The sequence below is a fragment of the Pseudocercospora fijiensis genome (assembly GCF_000340215.1).
Source record: "Pseudocercospora fijiensis CIRAD86 unplaced genomic scaffold MYCFIscaffold_4, whole genome shotgun sequence".
NCBI classification, from domain to species: Eukaryota; Fungi; Ascomycota; class Dothideomycetes; order Mycosphaerellales; family Mycosphaerellaceae; genus Pseudocercospora; species Pseudocercospora fijiensis.
Genome location: NW_006921535.1, coordinates 1,520,822 through 1,539,233, shown reverse-complemented (window position 1 = coordinate 1,539,233; position 18,412 = coordinate 1,520,822). Strand labels below are relative to the sequence as shown.

Sequence of the window (18,412 nt, the reverse complement as noted above, 5' to 3'; positions counted from 1 at the left end):
TACAATACGAGCGCGTCTTCCCTACTATAATAGGTAGACGTACGAGGTATTGCAGTACTGCCTCCGTTCTAAGTAATATCGTACGAGTTCTTTGCGTCTACTCTAATAGACCTAGAAATGTCCGCTCCGAGGGTTTGTCCGTTCCGAGGGTTGTTCTTATTATTACGAGGGCTATTATTTACTGTCGTAGTTTCGCTAGCCTAAATTAGTTAGGTTTGGCAGCCTTTAAGTGTCAACTAATTATATCTTTTTAAAAAACTCAGTTCTTCTAGTTTCTATAGGTAAAGGCTATTATAAGTGCAGTAGTAGAGGTTCGCCTCGCTTAAAGAGTTAGAAAGATCGAGGAGTAACCTATTGTCCGTAAGATCGACCCCGGCTAGCTTAGCTCTATAGTTTTGCCCTTAGTTAGTCTATTAGTCGCTTAATCTTTTAACTTAGTCAAAGTTTTAACTTAGCCTCAAAGTTTTGATCAAACCTTTAATAGGCTCAAGGCTTTAATTAAAGTTTTAATTAAGGGTGCCTTAGGCTCGTAGTGTAGGTAAGGTTGTGTCTATAGGCGCAGCGATAATAGCAAGTAATGTTGACAATAGCAGCGCTAGTCGTCTTAGCGCTAACTTTACCTTCTTTAACTAACAATAACTCGGCAATACTGTTACTAATATAGCGGTGTCCTTTCTTTCTTAAACAGTAACACACCCCGCAACACTGCTACTAATATAGCCGCGCCGGTCGCGCCGTCCTTCGCTAGCTCGTAGCGCGACGCTATTATCTTTATTACCGTTATTCGTACGCGCGCGCGCGCATCGCCCTTGTCGATCGCTTAGGCCTTAGGGCCTCGACAGAATAAAGGAATAAGAGGGGGGTCTAAGAGAAGGGTCTTATAGGGTGCGCTAGTAAGGTGCGCTAGTAAAGAGGTAGATTCTATAGTAGTATAGTCTCATTGTCCTTTGTTACTAACAATTGCTTGCTTCTAATTAGTTAGCTAATAGCACCCCGGGGGTAGCATTGTTCCTAGGCCTTCCTAGTAACATTATAGGCCCTTAGCCTTCTTCTTGTTCTTTACGCTAGTCTAATACTCATCTAACAACTCAGTTATGTCTTTAAAAGAGTCTTTAGCTTCCTACGAGTCCTATTTAGGTAAATAGCCTTACTATCTTAGTAGGTACTCCTTCTTGCCTTGCCTAGTGCGATGCTATAGGATACGTTCTATAGACTACAGCTCCTTACTATCCGCTAGTATATCTTCGTATTCTATAGGGGCTTCGTCCCCTTCGCGCAGGTAGTACGGCTTAAGGAGGGATATATAGAAGGTGTTATAGATAGTGTAATAAGGTAGGAGCTATAACTAATAGGCCTGTATACTCTTAGCCTCTCGAATACGGAATAGGCCGATGTATCTTAGTACGAGCTTAGGCCTTGTTTTGCTATTAGGTGATAGGTGTTTGCGGATACGGAGGTTCTTTGTACTAAGTATAACCATATCGCCTTGCTTGAAGGTTATTAGTATATAGCGCCTATCGTAGTAGGTCTTTTAGTACTCTTAAGCCTTTGTCAACTTCTCGGCTATCTTAGTATAGATTTCTCGCATCTTCTAGATACGTTCTATTGCCGCTAGTATCTCTAGTACTTAACGCGCTTCTCTTTCCTTACGCTCGGCCTCGAGCGAGGTAAATAGATCTTATAGCAACGCGGCGTTTTGACCTATTATAGCTATATATAGTAAAACCTTAGTTAATAAGTATATACTATTGTTGTATACGAATTCTGCAGGCTATAGGAGATTGACCCAATCCTTAGGATTCTCGTTAATATAACTGCGCAGGTACTGCTATAGGGTAGCATTCTGCCTCTCTGTTTAACCGTTAGTCTATAGATAGAAGGCTATTAATAGCCGATGCTTTAGTCTTAGCTATAGGTATATTTCGCTCTAATAGTGCGATATAAATGTCGTACCCCTATCGGAGACTATCCCCTTAGGGGTTCCCTAATAGGTATAGAAGATGTCAGTCTATAGCGCCTCTACTATATTAATAGCAGTCTAATCCTTGCGCGCCGGGATATATCGAGCGCCTTTAGTAAATCGATCTACTACAACAAGGATAGCATTATATATATCCTTACTGCCCCTACGCTTAGTAGGAGGAAGGCCTATAATAAAGTCTATTATAAGCTTAGCAAATGGTTTCTTTAGAATAGGGAGCGAGGATAACTCGCCGAACGGCAAGTGCTTCGGTGCTTTAACTCGCTAGTATACTATACAGGTCTGTACATACTCCTTTATATGCCGCTTACTATTTAGCTAGTAGTATATACGCGATAGTAACTCGTGCGACCTCTCTATACTATAGTAACTAGCGAGCTTACTATTATAGTGCCTCTTTAAAAGCTCTTATCTAATCGATTGTTTAGCGGGGACATAGTATCTGCCCTTAAACTTTAAGTAACCTTTATCGTCGATCGACTAGTTATTACTCTTGCTAGATCGAGTCGCCCGTCTACTTACAAGCTTATTAATACGCTCGATAGCAAAGGCGTCCCTCTACTAAGTACGTAATAGCTTATCTATAAACGATTAACTATCCCTATTTGCAAGGTCATTTAATAGCACCCGTACTGTCGAACGAGGTACGTATTATATGTATCTAATAGCACTAGCAGCCGGAACTACTACAACCTCTTCTATAGTACTGTCGCTATATAGGCTATTACTATAGATAGCAATATCTTTAATCGAGTTATTATAGCTCGAGCGATCTACGTCCTTTCTTTTAACGTGCACTAGAAGAACGACAACTCCGCTATAGTATTTGTTGCCGCCGCGGGGTCCGGAAGTCCGCTTATCCTACGCTTGCTTATTAACAATACGGGCTATAGCAATCTTATACTGCAGGGTTAGAAACAAAGAATTGATATGTTAGGTCTCGCTGTCGTAATTAGGTCGCCTCGATAGGCTATTAGCAGGGTTGCTTACGCCTAGCCGATATAATATATTAAAATCAAACCCGGCGAGGTAGACGGCCTATCTAGCCTATCGACCTATAACCCTAGTAACCTTAGTAATGCTACGGAGGTTGTTATAGTCTATATAGACCTAAATAGTATGCTGTGTACTATCGAGATAGTGCCTCTAATATTTAAAGGCCTCGATAATAGCTAGGAGCTCTTGCTCGTAGGTCTCGTAGCGACGCTCTACATCGATTATCTTTCGTAAAAAGAAGGCAATTAGGTACTAGTAATAGTCCTCATCTAATTGCTATAACATAATAGCCGATATAGCGAACTGTAAAGCGTTAGTCTTAATACGGATCTGCTTGCTTAGTATAAAATAGTGCAATAGGGGCACTTTAGTAAAGCGTTGCTTTAGACCGTTAAAAGCGGCTTGCGTCTTGTCAGTCCATTTAAACTCTCTAGACGGGTTAGCCTTAGTTTTAGTAAGCTCAGTTAGGGGCATTATATACCGTAAATAGCCCTTAATAAAGCGACGATAGAAATTAGCGAAGCCGAGGAACGACTGTAGTTCCTTAATCGAAGTAGGAATAGGCTATTTAGTAATGGTTTTAATCCGATTAGGATTAGCCTTAATACCCTCAGTTAATACGAGGAAGCTAAGGAAGGATACCTCCTTAGTAGCAAAGGTGCATTTAGAAGGTTTGCAATATAGTCTATAGGCTCGTAGGCGATCGAGTACCTTACGGACTATAGCCTAGTGCTCCGCAATGTCGGGTAAGTGTATGTAAACTAGGATGTTATCTAGGTAAACTATACAGAGGTGATCTAATAGGCCTAATAGGGCCCGATTAATATAGGACTAGAATATTGCAGGGGCGTTTACTAGCCCAAATAGTATAACTAAATACTCGAAATAGCTATAGCGGGTACGGAAGGCTGTCTTCTATTTATCGCCCTTACGAATACAGATGCGGTAATAGGCGTCCTTAATGTCCAATGTAGTATAGTAGTAGGCACTAGAAAGGCGATCGAGGGTCTTATTAATAAGAGGAAGTGGACAACGATCTTTGATAGTAATAGCATTGAGCCTACGATAATCGATATAGAGGCGTAGGCTACTATCCTTCTTTAGTACGAATAGGATAGGTATACCGGCAGGGCTGTTACTATACCGAATACGACTATTAGCTAGGTTTTCCTCTAGGTACTTACGCAACATAGCAAGCTCTCGCTTACTAAGGTTATAGAGGGGTCTAAAAGGGACCTCTTTGCCCTCTATAATGTTAATCTTATAATCCGTCTCCTTAAATATAGGCAATGTCGATGCTAGGTGGTATTTAAACACATTAATATAGGTCTCTCGGATAGGCTCTAGTATGCGAGCAAGCTAATTAGGATTATTAGGGGGTATAGGTTTATCGTTATTACTACCGAGTAAGTCGGTAGTCGGATTAGCTAAGGCAGGTATTAGGTTGCTAATAAACAGGACCCTAATATCGTTAGGGCACTCGCTAACATTAATATATTTAATATCCTCTTTCCTAGCGATTCCGAATCGCTACTTCTAGAGGCCTAGGTCTATAGCTACGGCGTAGTACTTAAGAACAGGGTTGCTAATAACAATAGTAGCTCCCCTATACAGGTTGTCTATATCTACTACGTAGGCAGTGAAGTCTAGTAGGCGTTCATTTCCGAGGTCGTCCTTTAGAGCTATAGGAATATAGTAGGCCCTATAGGTTAAGTGCCGAGCGTTATTAAACCAAGCAAGGGTTAGCAGGTTAGTCTTCGGCAGTTGTCGAAGGTCTAATTGCTTAGCTAGGCGATAGCTAATAAGGGCACTAACTGAATTTCCTAGGTCTAGTATAACCTTAGTTTAATAGGTAGTACCCTTCGTATCCTATACAAGGTAGGAGCGTATTATAGCTAGTACAATGTCGATAGTCTTACGCCGCACGAGGCTAACAGTTAGTGCGGCGCTTACTCTTTTTTCGAAGGTTAGCCTATAGGGGTAGCGTTAGCTGCTAAGAGGTGCTTTCGGTGTTTAGCGGAAGCACGATCAATCCGGGCCTAGTCCTTAGGTTTGTCGCATTAGCCTAGTAGATAGCTAGTGCTATTACAATTGAAGCACTTCAACCCGGTTAGTAGACTGCCGTAGCTGTTATTGTTAGTTAAGCGGTTAGTACTATAGGGATACGAGCCCCTTCTACGGCCCCTATTACGGCCTCCTCTATATAGCCGCCGGCTACGGCTTCTTCTACGGTCGTTGTTACTATTCCTATTGTTAGCGTTGTTGTCTTAGTAGGAACCTTGATTTCCTCCGCGGCTACGGCTTCTACGGTTGCTAGTAGGTCGGATCCTTAATTCTAGTCGTTACTAGAGCTAGACAGCTCGTTTAGCAGTTTCGACTTCGACTATAAATTGAATGCGTATAAGATTAGCCTATTCAAACACACGGCGGCGGTCCAATTCAAGGATAAGCTCCTATCTGAGTTTTAGGCGTATCTCGGAGATTTATATAGAATTAGTCTTAGGCGGAAGGTCGTCTTTAAGGGTTTTCAAATAGGCCTCGAATAAGCGAGCCGATTGATTAGTCTTCTGTTTAGCTCGAAGATATAGGTCCTAAGCATGTTATTGCCTTAGTATAGGGTTTCTAAGGGTATCTAGTATAATGGTTTTGTAGGTCTGCTACTAAACAGCGGTCTAATCGTTAAGGGAGTCAAAATGGTTATCCTATGTACGCTTTAGGTCGCTATTGATATACTATATAGCGTGTACGACTAAGGAATAGTCGTCTAGTAGCGCTCTTAGTGCGTTACGCTAGTTAAGTTTACAGTTACGAATGTAGTCGTTGTACTGCTTTCGACTAGAGCTATTAAACATAGTATAGTCCTTGAGTTTAGCATCCTTCTTTTAGATAGGTAGTAAAGAAGGTCCTACTATCGGCTTAGCAGTAGTTATTAGAGATTCCTAGAGGCGGCGAATCTCGAGAAGATTATCCCTTAACTGTTATTCTTAACGTAAGGTAGTAAGCCTGTTTTAGGTAGCTTCTTAAAGCCTCGCTACTAGCTAGGGACTAAAGGCTAGTTAGCTATATCGACGGTTGACAATGTTGTTAAGAATGTCGTCGATAGGCAATTCTAGGTCGTTACCTAGAATTATAGGTTCTTCTTTAACAGGTCCTATAGTAGGCCCTTCGGTAGGAGGCACTTTAGTAGTAGGCTCTTTAGCAGGTGCTTTAGTAGGCACTATGCTACTAGCGTTGTCGTTGCTAGCGCTGCTAGCGGCAGCACGATTGTTGTTTCGTAATAAACCGGCTATTATAAGGGGCGATACTAATAATGTATTGTTAGCCCCTAAGATGCGGATATAGCGGGATTAGTAGATATCGGCCTAGTATGCTTAACTCAGTATAATAGGCCGTATAGAAGGCCTTGCTTAATAATTGGTACGGTTGTTTTAATAGAATAGTACGTATAGGTCCCGTTGTTCGGGCGCAATATAGTTAAATCGATGGTTTTCGTAGCTATACCGCTAAAAGCTTGAAATAAGGACTATCTAGCTACTGCCCTTAAAGGGTGGATCGAATACTATATAAGAAGGGTTATATTAGTAGGTAGATAGGGTAGTAGTAGGTACGAGTAGTATTCGATAAGGAGCTAGAAGGAGAGGGAGGAAGGTAGGCAAGTTAGCCTACTACTAAGCGCTAAGCCCTGCCTAAGGCATCGAGACCCTAGCTTCACTCGAGCCCGGTTACATACTAATTACATATAACCTCTTTAGTCCTAACAAGAAGGCTCGACAGCCCCTAGTTCGACGGCGCTTATAACAACTAGTCGTCGCCTAATTTCTTCGTTAATAGGGTCCGGTAGGTTATTAGATTCCGAAGATTCCGCTAATTCGTAATGCTCGTTTTCGCTAGAGCTAGAGCTTATTCGATTGTCGTAAAGTAGTTAAAATGAAATGCTATAGGAAAGTGTTTTTAGTATATATTATAGGTTTGGTTTGTTTCGATATTGCTATGCGAGAGAATAGTATACTAGGCTATTTTCTTCTAATATTACCCCCGGGGTAGTATTAGAATTTAGCCTCCTAGGGGTCGCCTACATACCCCTAAGAGCTAAGTTTAGTATTAGACGAAAGCCGCTCGGAGGGAGAGACTACAATCTCTATTTATACCTAGATCCTAGAAACTAGCTCGTATCTCCTTTAGCTAGGCGGGGGGGGCGGGGACCTTCTTTTTCTAGTAGAAGGCTAAGCACTATCCGAACGAGGCAGCGAATCTCGAAACAATCTACCCGGTTAATAGAGGAACTGTCTAGGCATCCGACCTGTAATCTAGAAATTGCTATCGTATAGATAGTCTTAGCAAACCAAGCAAGGCCGATAGGTAATTAGTCTATCTCCTCCTTAGGCGGGCGGTAGCTTATCTCGAGCAAGCGGTACTAAATAGGTCTTCGACCCGGAGCCGAGTCCTTAGAAGCTAGCTATAGTTATAGACTAGGCCCTAAGCTATAACAGTCCTAAGGGTTTGTAGCTTTTCGGGGTTAAAGCGATGCCCTCGTTAAGAGGTTTCTCTACTTATCGTAATAGCCCCTTAAGATACTTCGGTATCGTCCGTATTATAGGCTCTTATCGTGCCCTCGCTTCGGTTATAGCTATTCGTGCCTAGAGACTACCTTTAACATACCCGAACTTGTTAGATATAAAGAGATAGCCCTACCTTCGGCTCTAATAAAGGACGGAAACTAACACTACTACTACTACTTGTAGCAATAGTATAGGCTACCGAGGGTAATATAACCTATAGTAATATAGGTAGCTATGTTTAGCAAGATAGGATAACGAGACTGTCGCTTAGGCTAATAACTAGAGCCCTATAATATAGGCATTGTAGAAGTGTAATATAAACAATATACTATACGAGGTTAATGCTCTATCTACAATATAGAAGGAGGCCTCTTATATAGGCTTAAAACTGGCCTATAGGTGTAGGGCCGGTTACTAGCTAATAATAGGTTAACAAAGCGGACGATCTATTACTACCGTTATCGGCGTAACTTCAATCGTAGTCGTAGCACTAGCGACTCGGAGGGTATTCGAAAGATAGAATACAACGAAATACCGTATAACGCTTTAATCGCGGTAATTGCGCTATTTAACAAAGGCGCGGAGGTTCCTTACGGATATAAGATTGCGCGTAGAAGTCGTAATTCTACTATAGAAGGCGATAACATCTATAGCTATACGATAGACTATATAGTAAGGTTAATATAGTAGATTAAGTCGTATTACGAAGCTAACTAGCTATATTACAGGATATAAGGGCTTCTAGTAACGGCCTCCGGGTTGTTATCGAACACTTAATAGACTAGCATAACTATAAGACGGCTTATATATTCTACCTGTTAAAGGAGGGTACTAATATAGGTCGTCTTACTATTATTAGTGCGCACTGTGCCAAAAAAGGCGTTATAAAGTAGTCTACAAAGAAGGATGTAAAGAGGGCGTCCTAAGCTAAGAAGGGCAATATTCGAATGCAGCTAGATAACCTTAATCGCTATCTTAGCCCTCTTATAGACGATATAACGGGCGTAGGACTTTCCTATAAGGCTTTGTCTATCTATATAGACAACTTCTACTATAAAGGAGTTATATAGATAGCTAGTTAGCAGCGTGAAATGCTAAATAGCGGTATTAGAGGAGATGTAAGTAGTATCTTCTTTAGTACCTAAGGCATTAAAATCCCTCCTAACACCTAAATTTCTATAGCAACGACTAACTATCTATATATAGTTATTTCTCTTCGATGCTACCTATAAGACGTCCGATAATAACTTCTACCTATTTATAGTCTATATCCGTAATGCCTTCGGCTCCTAGATGCTAGGGGGGCATATATTGCTACAAAGCTAGCGAGCAAAGCTAATCGAATCTAGGCTTCGAGTATTAAAGAAATAGGCACCTAGCTAGAAGCCTATAGTAGCTATAACTAACGACTCGGCCTAAGAACAACGCGCTATCCGACTAGCATTTAAAGAAGAGGCAATAACAATATATCTCTATTAACGATACGCTAAAGAGACCTTCCTACGGCACTTCCCCGAGAAGCAGTACCTATAGGTTTAGCGGCTATTCTCCTATACGATTTACTACGCCCGTAGCGACGTAGAAGTTATCGATACTATCGACGAAATAGTATAGGAATTGAGAGACAAGGGGTCCGATAAACAGGTATAATACCTTATTAATAACTAGCGCGAGAAGTCCTATTTATAGGCAACTTAGGCACGGCTAGGAAGCCCTCTTCTTATATAGGTCCGGACAACGTCGCCTCTCGAAGGCTATTATAACGCTATTAAATATAATAAGAAGAAGGAGATAGTCTAGCTTTCTATATATAGCACTATAGTAGAGCTAATAACAATTAACGCTCGAATATTATATAAGGCAGACCTCTAACTATATAGGGTCGGAAAATCTACTAACTACTAGAAGATTAAATAGATGCCTTTCTTCGAGAGATTACAACCTCTAGTAGCTTAGGACCTAGTTAGAAAGCAACTAGCTATTGCAGATGAATATAAGGCAAAAGGACTGCCTACACACCCCGGAATAGTAATATATAATAATAGATAACCTGCCTATTGTAATTGCCTTCTATAGTTTCAAATCTACTTGCCTTGTTACTATATCCTTAGGTTCTACCTATTTGTTACGCCCTTTACACTCTAGTAATAACAGGTATACGTTAATTAATATACCGGCTTCAATTCTACGAAGATAAGTCTATATTAGAAGCAGCGAGACAGCAATTAACTATAGCTAGAAGGCTACGAAGACACGCGGAGGCTATAGACTATAGGGGACCTATACCTTCGTAATTTAAGGTTACACTACAACGAGGCTACTAAAGGCCTGTCTTAATACTTCTATCGTATTCGCGACGATAAGACCGTTAATCTAGCAGTACGCGACAGCTATATACGCAGCTTCCTTCGCAAGGTTAAGGATACGTTATATAGCCTTACTAACTACTTAATTACTAACTATTACGAGAGCGGCGCCCCCGAGGTTACTTTTATAGGTAAGCGGCCGCGGTAGTAGACCTTATACCCTCTAGCGCAACCGACGACTCTAACTCGACCGATAACAATAACCTCCTTCCGAGCGCTAGCTATAGCGCGGCCGCCGCGACAGCGACCTTAATAGCGTATTAATCGCGCTCCGTTATCGTTACTAATACGCCCTTACTTCGAGCCGCCGCTAGCCTTCCGTCTATTACTATTACCTTATAAACGCGACCGCGCGTCGTTACTAGATATATAGTCGGCGTAGCCTATCGATATAGACTTAGTTAAAGAGGTAGATTTAATAAGCGCCGATACGCCTAGAGCGGCGAATACGTCCTTTATCGACCTTATAACGCCTTAGCGGCCGTTACGAGTTATAGACCTTAGATTAGAGGCATTAGCAGCTTCTTAATACGACTAGATAGATAACGACGACGCGATACGTAAGATATAGGGCAAGAGAAGGACTTCTAATAGGTATAGCGATAGTAGCAAGAGGCAGAGATAATATAGCGATAGCAAGGTGCTTAATATAGCGATAGTAACAAGGTAGTTAATATAGCGATAGCAATAGCGACTAATTAGGCAAGCCGTAGTGCTAAGAACACCCTCCTTCTTAACCCTAATCGTTACCTTAGCTAAGGCCGTTATAATCCGAAACAGGTTATACCGCTATATTAGGAACCTGCCTACAAACTTTAGTGGCGCTCGCCTAAAAGAATGGTACGCTAAATTTCTAGGACATACAAGCACATCTCTTTGAATCTTACTAACGCAACGCAACGCTACATTTATTTCTCCGCACTTTGCTACTGCGACGGAAGACTTGTCTAGAACAAAATCATAGAATTTCTTGATATCATAATGGCTACTATTGCACAGAGGTAATAGCTTTACCCTCAAACATCTCGTGACCTTTCTGGCTATGAAATTTTTCATGCTCGTCAATATAAAGATGTGGTGTTGTTTCTTTCAGGTTACTCAACTCTGAAGCGAAGCGAAGCCGTCCCGGCTGCGGGCCGTCGTTCTCACCTTTCATCTCTTCAACCTTCGCCAACTTGCCCAACTAAGTCTTTTGTCGTATCATGGTCTTGCTCCCCGCATGCCAGCTATCTCGGATGTGAATGTCTTCTTCGACCCGGGTCGTGGCATGTGGATGTGGTTGTACACGAACCAGGGGTTGGACTATCGGCAAGTGCTCTGGCTGCTTGTGTCTGGAAAGTGAGCTTCTTTGTCCCTGCACGAGTACACTATTGATGCTGGCTCAGCAGTATTCCAAGACTGTCCGCTTCGATAGCAATTGTTGCGTGCTCACCATGTGTGCATCAGGCGTTGCCCGTGTCGTATCATGCAGAGTCTCACAAGCACAGTCTATAGCATACACTGCCCGGCAGATGCCTTGTTGTATCCAAGTCGACTCCTATCATCCGACCCTGGCTTACAATAAAACGCAAACATCTCACTAACGAACCTTATTGATAGATTCGGCGCCGTTTAGCTCGGTGTTTCGAGAACAGAGAGGCCAAGGCTGATAGTATATCTACAACAGCAGCAGACGTGACCTGCCGCTTCGCAAGCCTTTGAAGAATCAATACCATCGACAATGGTATCTGTCCGGACGTACAACTACTCCATCGTCTTCGCAGTAGCTCTAGGCTCCTTCACCTATGGCTTTACTTCGGCGGTCATAGGCCCGGTATTCGGCATTCCAGCCTTCTTCGAACGTTTCGGTCTGTCTTACGATGGGTCGGCCAGCATTATCGGTGGTGAGTGTGATGTATGCCTTGATGGGAACAGTCCTCAGCGATTGACATTTGGCGTCAGGCGCAAACGGGGCATTCGCCGGCGGTGGCTGTGTTGGCTGTATCCTCCTTCCATGGCTTGCCGACAGATTCGGCCGCGTGAGAGCTATACAGGTCATTTGCACTATCGCGGCCATAGGGGCGGTGGTACAAGCTGCTTCGGTCCATATCGCCATGTTCATCGTCGGACGCGCCGTCGGCGGCATTGCCGCGGGCGCGGTGAACACTATCATTCCTATCTATCAGTCGGAAGTGTCTCCTGGAATGGAGAGAGGACGCATGGTTGGCATTCACGGCTTTATACTTGTGAGCGGCTATGTGCGTACTCGAGTTCTTCCGTGCCTTCGACCACACATACTGATGAAAAGCACAGGCTTGTGCTGCATGGTCTGGACTAGGGTGCTATTTTGCAACGAATCAACAGATGTCATGGCGTCTGCTCTGTGCTCTGCAGGGTATGTGGCTGTCGCTGTACGGATCGTCGTGCCTTCCAAGTCACTAACGAAACCAAGCGGTGGCGCCGATTCTGCTGGTCGCCGTCAGCCCATGGCTTCCGGAAAGCCCCAGATGGCTAGTTCTGGCTGACCGCAAGGAAGAAGCATTGAACGTCCTCATCAAGCTCCACGGTACAGAGCATGGCATTGCACAAGACGAATGTTCACAGATATACAGCCAAATCGAGCTGGAGAAACGGGGCGATAACCGAATTATTACGATCTTCACCAAGCCAAGCACTCGGCGTAGGTTTTTCACAGCCATGTTTGTGCAGTTCATCGGACAGAGTACTGGAATCTTGGTAACAAGTAACTATCAAATTCTGCTTTGGAACAATCTAGGTGTCACAGGCTGGCGCCCACTTCTTCTCTTCGGCATATATGCGTCGTGGGCAACATTCCTGAACTGGACGGCAACTCGGACCATCGACCGGTTTGGCCGCGTGAGGCTTCTGACAATTGGCATCGTAAGTCGTTGCGTATTTGTGCCCTTGAAAGCAGTACTGAGTCGAAGCACAGGCTGGCGGCGTGGCGATGATGGCTTGCTTCACTGCCATGTGTGCGGTGTACAGTGGAACGCCCAACAAGGTTGGAAACACTTTTGGAATCCTTTTCCTTTATCTCTACGTCACCTTCTACGCCAGCTGCTTCGACGCTACCAGCTATGTCTACTCCTCCGAGATCTTTCCAACCCATCTTCGTGCCGAGGGCGTCGCCGCTGCGATCTTCTCGCTCTTTGCTTGCACGCTACTCTACACGCAGGTGGCAGCCACGGCATTTGCTGAGGTCGGATGGAAGTACTATCTTGTCTTCGTCATTGTGCCAGCTTGTGGACTTCCCATTTTGGCACGCTTTCCGGAGACGAAGGGATGCACTCTTGAAGAGATTGCTATCCTGTTTGGTGATGAGGTGGCTCCCGAGGTTATGCACTTGCCAGCTGAAGATGATCACGAGAAATCGGTGACAGTACAACGCTTGGAGACAAAAACCAACTGATTGCTAACTCAACGTAAGGGGTTGAGAATTGGTTCTGAGACATCATTGCTGCGTATTTGACGACGATTTTGATACGGTGTCAAACCAGACTTCTACGTCACTGAGAGCAAATTAGGTTAATCTTGGATGGCATTGATGTCAAGATCGGTCTCAGGTGGCCATGCTTTCTCGTGAGTTCGTTGTAGGGCTCACGCTGTCCCTACCAAGCTATGGCAGTGCAGTTTCGCTGCGTCCGCAGGGCAACCGGCGCCGAATAGAATACTTCTCCACGTGCGGGGCATGGGATGGCTTGCGACATTGACACTGGGGTATGCTGGAATGAACGTCTCCGGCACCGATGAAATCGATATCGCCATCGGTTTCGGACAGTCGCGTGTGGGGAGAGATGGGTCCCATTTGGAGGAACTGACCAGTTCGACACAGCACACGACGACGACCATAAGCCCGAAGACTTTCACTGTTCCCCCCCCCCCCCCCCCCCCCCCTTTCGAAGGTATTTCCCACAACCATGGCGCCGCCAACACTGGAGCACGTTTTCACCATGAAAGGCTTCACGGCAAAGACCTCAATGGATCTGGGAAAAATCAAGGGCGGTCCTCATCGTACCATTTTCGGCATCACACACGGCTACATTCGAGGTGTACCTGGCTCCGCCGGAGGTGGACTGGATGTAAACATCGTCCCTGGCGGTGGCGATTGGATCTTGTACGATCCAGCCACCAATGTCAGCCACCTCGACGTTCGTACACAAGCTACAGGCAACGATGGCCATCATTTGTATGTCTATTACCACGGCTTCCTGGAACTCGATCAGCACACGCAAGACTTCATGGACTGGTCGAAGGAACCTACAACAACAAGTCCAGGTATGCATCATTGGTTCTCTTCGCCGAGGATGGAGACAAGCGGTAAGTGTTCGGATCATATTGTCGATGGGAGAGATCCTGAACGGTCTGTCTAGATCCAAAATTCAAGTGGGTCGAAACGACCATGTTCGTCGGGCAGGGGTATTGGCACCGTGACGGTGCGGAGCGAGGCGTTGCATATGACATCTACGCTGTACGGAATTGAATTAAAATGGTGCCGAAAGACCGGCGGAGCAGTTTTTAAGTCAGCTACTTTTTCAGACTAGCCACAGGTATACCGATGCAAAACGCTCCTCGAGGATGGAGGGTATCTAAATGCTGCTGGTCGCCGCAGCAGCTTTCCGTTGGCATTGCTCCATCCAATCCAGTATGTAACCATCAGTCTTGTGTCTGACCTTCGGATCGACCCACTGAGTACCAAGAGCATATATATGCAACTGTCCCCACTCACACACCAGCCGATGCAAGATGCTTTGAGATTGGCAAAGCCTGGCAAAGTCTTTCGATTCCGGAAGGACGGTGTCGCCAGCTCCGACCAAAATGAGCTGCGGGTTCAGCCCAAGAAGCTCTGACGGTTCACGATAAAGGGGATTGACATCGCTCGATGTTTTCGAGACCCCATTTAGCCATTGCTCAATGAAGATCGGAATGGTCTGATTGGCGTTGACGAGGTAGTCTGTCTCCACGAGTGCATTGCCACCTTCGTATGCACGCATTGACATGTCTAGCCATGGCGACATCAAGATGCTACCGGCAGGCTGGGGCAGACCAAGTTTTATGCACTCGATGCTACTCAAGATGCAAAGCCCCCCTGTGAAGTCGATTAGTCTTGACATCTTCAACAGTCATTCTGCGAAGAATTCTGCTTACCGCCCGCCGAGTCGCCCATGAAACAAATATTACTAGCTGGAATGTGCTGTTTGAGGAGACACTGGTAAGCATCGACAAATGCATTCCTCTGAGCCGGATGTGGTGCTATATTTGAAAGAGCTAAGACGAAGTTAGCAAAACCCATGCTACATGCGAGCTCATGTCGAACGAACGATACTCGACGCTGACGAATGTCAGGCCCCAACCTCGCTCAGTGGCGGCTCGCTCCCATCGCTCCATCGACTCTATGTACATTTTGGCTTCGCCCCGAGCATATGCACCACCATGGGCATAGAGAGCGATTATGTTTTTGCCAATGCCACAGCGTCGCTTCTCCCAAGTCCAGCCGGGAATGGCGTACAACATCACGCTGGATCCGACGTCCAGACGCTTTGCCTTGTGCTCAGGTAAATCGCCAATCGGAAGGCGCCAGGTGAGGTTTGGAAATGTCAGGGAGCACGAGGAGAGATAGGCGCGTTGTAGTTGCAGGCGGAACGACTGGTAGGATGGGACGTGAGGGAGCAAAACACGCTTGAGAACTACGAGGGATGCCTGGATAACGAAGGTGTAAGTGAATCGTATTGTTTGTAATGGGTTGAGCCAAATCAACTTCAGCAAATGCATTGTGGCGAGCAACAAGTCTGAACGCCAAACACTGATCGCTCGGCCGCACTAATAATAAGGAATATTATTTATCCCCGCGACCCTACCTCCATTCAGGCGCCCCGCTTTGTAGGCTTGCAGGGACCTTCCACCCAAATTTACCACCTTCTACCTTCTACCTTCCACCTTCTACCTTCCACCTTCCACTCTGTCTCTATATCCTTACATCATCTCTCCGCCAAGTACACTAATATATATCTGGCTTAGCGGTCCATACTGAGCCTATAGCGAAGCGCCTAAGACTAACCCGTTCGGCCCTTATATAACCTACTATATTAGAATTAAACAATCGCATATAGTGTACTAGTTCTACGCTAGATATCGACTAACCTAGAAAAAGGGTCCTACGTAATAATACGATCTATCAAATTGTCTATATAAAGTATCTACTAAAATGCGAAATATATACTTAATTCTTAGTATACTAAGACAACCTTACGTACGCTCTGTTTGTTCTACCCTACCTTATACTATATATATACAAACGAAGCATCTAACAAGCTATAAAGGGTACGCGGAGCCTAAGAAACACTACCGCTACAATCTCCCGTATTTAGAATGTCTATATTATTAATACGTTGCCTCCGTTTTACTACCTAGGGCTAATAGCCTTTATAGCCCTCTCTGTTTGCTTTTTACCCTTCCTATATACCAATTCACTTAGCATACGCGCGTTTGTCTCGTAAAAGCCGGGAGTCGGTCCGCTAGCCGTTTCTAGGTTAATCTATAGTATTTAAAAGTCGACCTTACTACCGCCGGCGTCGCAACTTCGTTACTAAACATTAACTTCTAAACTCTAACCTCAAACTCCGCGCTAATATTAAGGACTCGCGCTTTAAACACTCGCTATTGTTTTTTATTGTTGCTACTGCCCTTCGTATATTACGCTTCTACCTTATTACCGCCGCCGTCTCGCTATTTCTAACCTCGATCTCGCCGTACTACTAACAACCGACTCGGTCTAGCCTAGCATACCGCTTAAGAAGCTTAGTAGAAAGCAGCAGAATGCCGTAAATACGCAGAAGAAGCGAGACAAGAACTAGAAGCGTACTACTCGACGCGCTCGTACTAATAGTTAATAATAGCAATTCCCGACCGAATTGCTAAGTCGCGCTATAGTAAGTCGCGAGCGCCTAGATTTTAGCTATCTACTAGAGATCTAGTAGCTAGCGAATAAGTCCGAATACAAAGCATTCTTCTAGGATAGATACCGCTAGATTAATAATGCTAACAATCTACTTAGCCTCGAAGAGATCCGCCGACTAGTATACGATATAGCAGCCTATCTAGAAGCTACAGAAGTATACCGCGACATCTATTCGGAAGGTCTACGCAAGATTCTTAGCCTGCTTTATCCTAGGAAGGAATACACTCCGAGGCCTATTTAGATTAATAGAGTCTACGCTATTGTGTTTAGTAGCAACGATCTACTATAGATCTCGAAGACAGGCGAAGGTAAGACGCTAACATTCCTTTCCTTTACGCTATTAATAGGTATACTATTTAATACTAGTTCGATTGCTATTGCTATTAGTACTAACTTGCCTAGGTCTAATAACCCTCTAATTTATACCGCTAAATCGTCTCGGCGAGGAACAAGCTAATAGTATTACTAATATCGCAAAGGAGCTAGAAGTCTTGCTAAATACTATTAATATTACCTCCGAGACGAGAAGCGTCGATCCTAATCTATTTAAGCATATTCTCGATAGCAAATATTATTATATTATCCTAAGTCTAGAGACAGGTACTAGTCCGGAGTTCCGCAAGCTTCTACGAGACCTAAAGGTACGCGCTCGAGTCGGTATGTACGATAATCGCCGTCGTGTCTTACGAGCTTTAGCTAACAAATTGTAGGTCTAGTTGTAATCGATAAGATATACCTAGTAAACAAGTAGCGTAACTTCCGCAAGGAATACGCTTAAATCTATGCCCTGCGTAAGCTCCTCCGAACCGATATAGTATAGCTTAGCTGCTCTACTACAATGTCCGAGGAGACTAAAGAGTTCGTACTTAAGTATAGCGGCTTTCGAGAGGTAGGTAACGGGCTATATTAGACTAAGATCCTCCGTAGTAGTGTCGACCGCCTAGATACTATATACATTCTACGCACTATTCCGAAGAACTAGCTAAGCTTATACGACTATCTATACTTTACTATTAAGGGTGCTTTCGATTCTAATACAAAGGAGGCGACACCCGAGAAGATTAAGAAGGCGCTACTATTTATCGACGGCTAGAAGTATATCTAGGATCTAGCTAATATTATCCGCTACTAGCTTACTACTGCTACCGCTAATTGCTAAGATCCGAAGAAGCGATATACCTAGGACAATAAGGGTATTAACGTTTATACTACTATTACGTTTTATACTAGCAGTGTCGCTAAGCGTAACTAGAAGCGTCGATATAACTAGTACTACAAGATAGCCGACTATCTAGAAGGACCTTCGAAGCATCGTATTATAATCGCTACTATAGCATTTAGCGTTAGCTTAAATGTTCTAGATATCGAGATTGTCGCGCAGGTTAAGTTCCCTATTATACGCGATATCGAGGATATAATATAGCGTCTTAGTCGTATCGGCCGTACGATCGTTAGCAGTCTAGCCTTTATCTTCCTCCCGTACTATATCGACGATAGTATAAAGAATGTCCGCCTAGGAACTAACTATGCCGCGATTAACGTTACTCGCCGTACT

The 18,412-nt window shown here is 44.2% G+C and overlaps 3 protein-coding genes across 3 annotated transcripts; 2 read left to right on the top strand and 1 right to left on the bottom strand.

The window, feature by feature from the left end:
• Positions 1 to 11,610: 11,610 nt before the first annotated feature.
• Positions 11,611 to 13,293, top strand: MYCFIDRAFT_97608 (uncharacterized protein; the record flags this gene model as incomplete). The annotated part of the gene is made up of 5 exons (XM_007928057.1): positions 11,611 to 11,785; positions 11,844 to 12,139; positions 12,195 to 12,276; positions 12,334 to 12,782; positions 12,835 to 13,293. Coding segments are annotated over 5 exons (1,461 nt in total), but the record flags the coding sequence as incomplete, so codon positions are not given.
• A 526-nt stretch (positions 13,294 to 13,819) lies between these two features.
• MYCFIDRAFT_196289 (uncharacterized protein) lies at positions 13,820 to 14,333 on the top strand (the record flags this gene model as incomplete). Its single annotated transcript, XM_007928056.1, has 3 exons — positions 13,820 to 14,088; positions 14,178 to 14,219; positions 14,273 to 14,333. The coding sequence occupies 3 exons, from the start codon at positions 13,820 to 13,822 to the stop codon at positions 14,331 to 14,333; spliced, it is 372 nt and encodes a 123-aa protein (XP_007926247.1).
• A 155-nt stretch (positions 14,334 to 14,488) lies between these two features.
• Positions 14,489 to 15,671, bottom strand: MYCFIDRAFT_196288 (uncharacterized protein; the record flags this gene model as incomplete). Its single annotated transcript, XM_007928055.1, has 3 exons — positions 14,489 to 14,988; positions 15,048 to 15,167; positions 15,221 to 15,671. 3 exons carry the CDS (start codon positions 15,669 to 15,671, stop codon positions 14,489 to 14,491), a joined length of 1,071 nt encoding a protein of 356 aa, XP_007926246.1.
• Between the last annotated feature and the right edge of the window lie 2,741 nt (positions 15,672 to 18,412).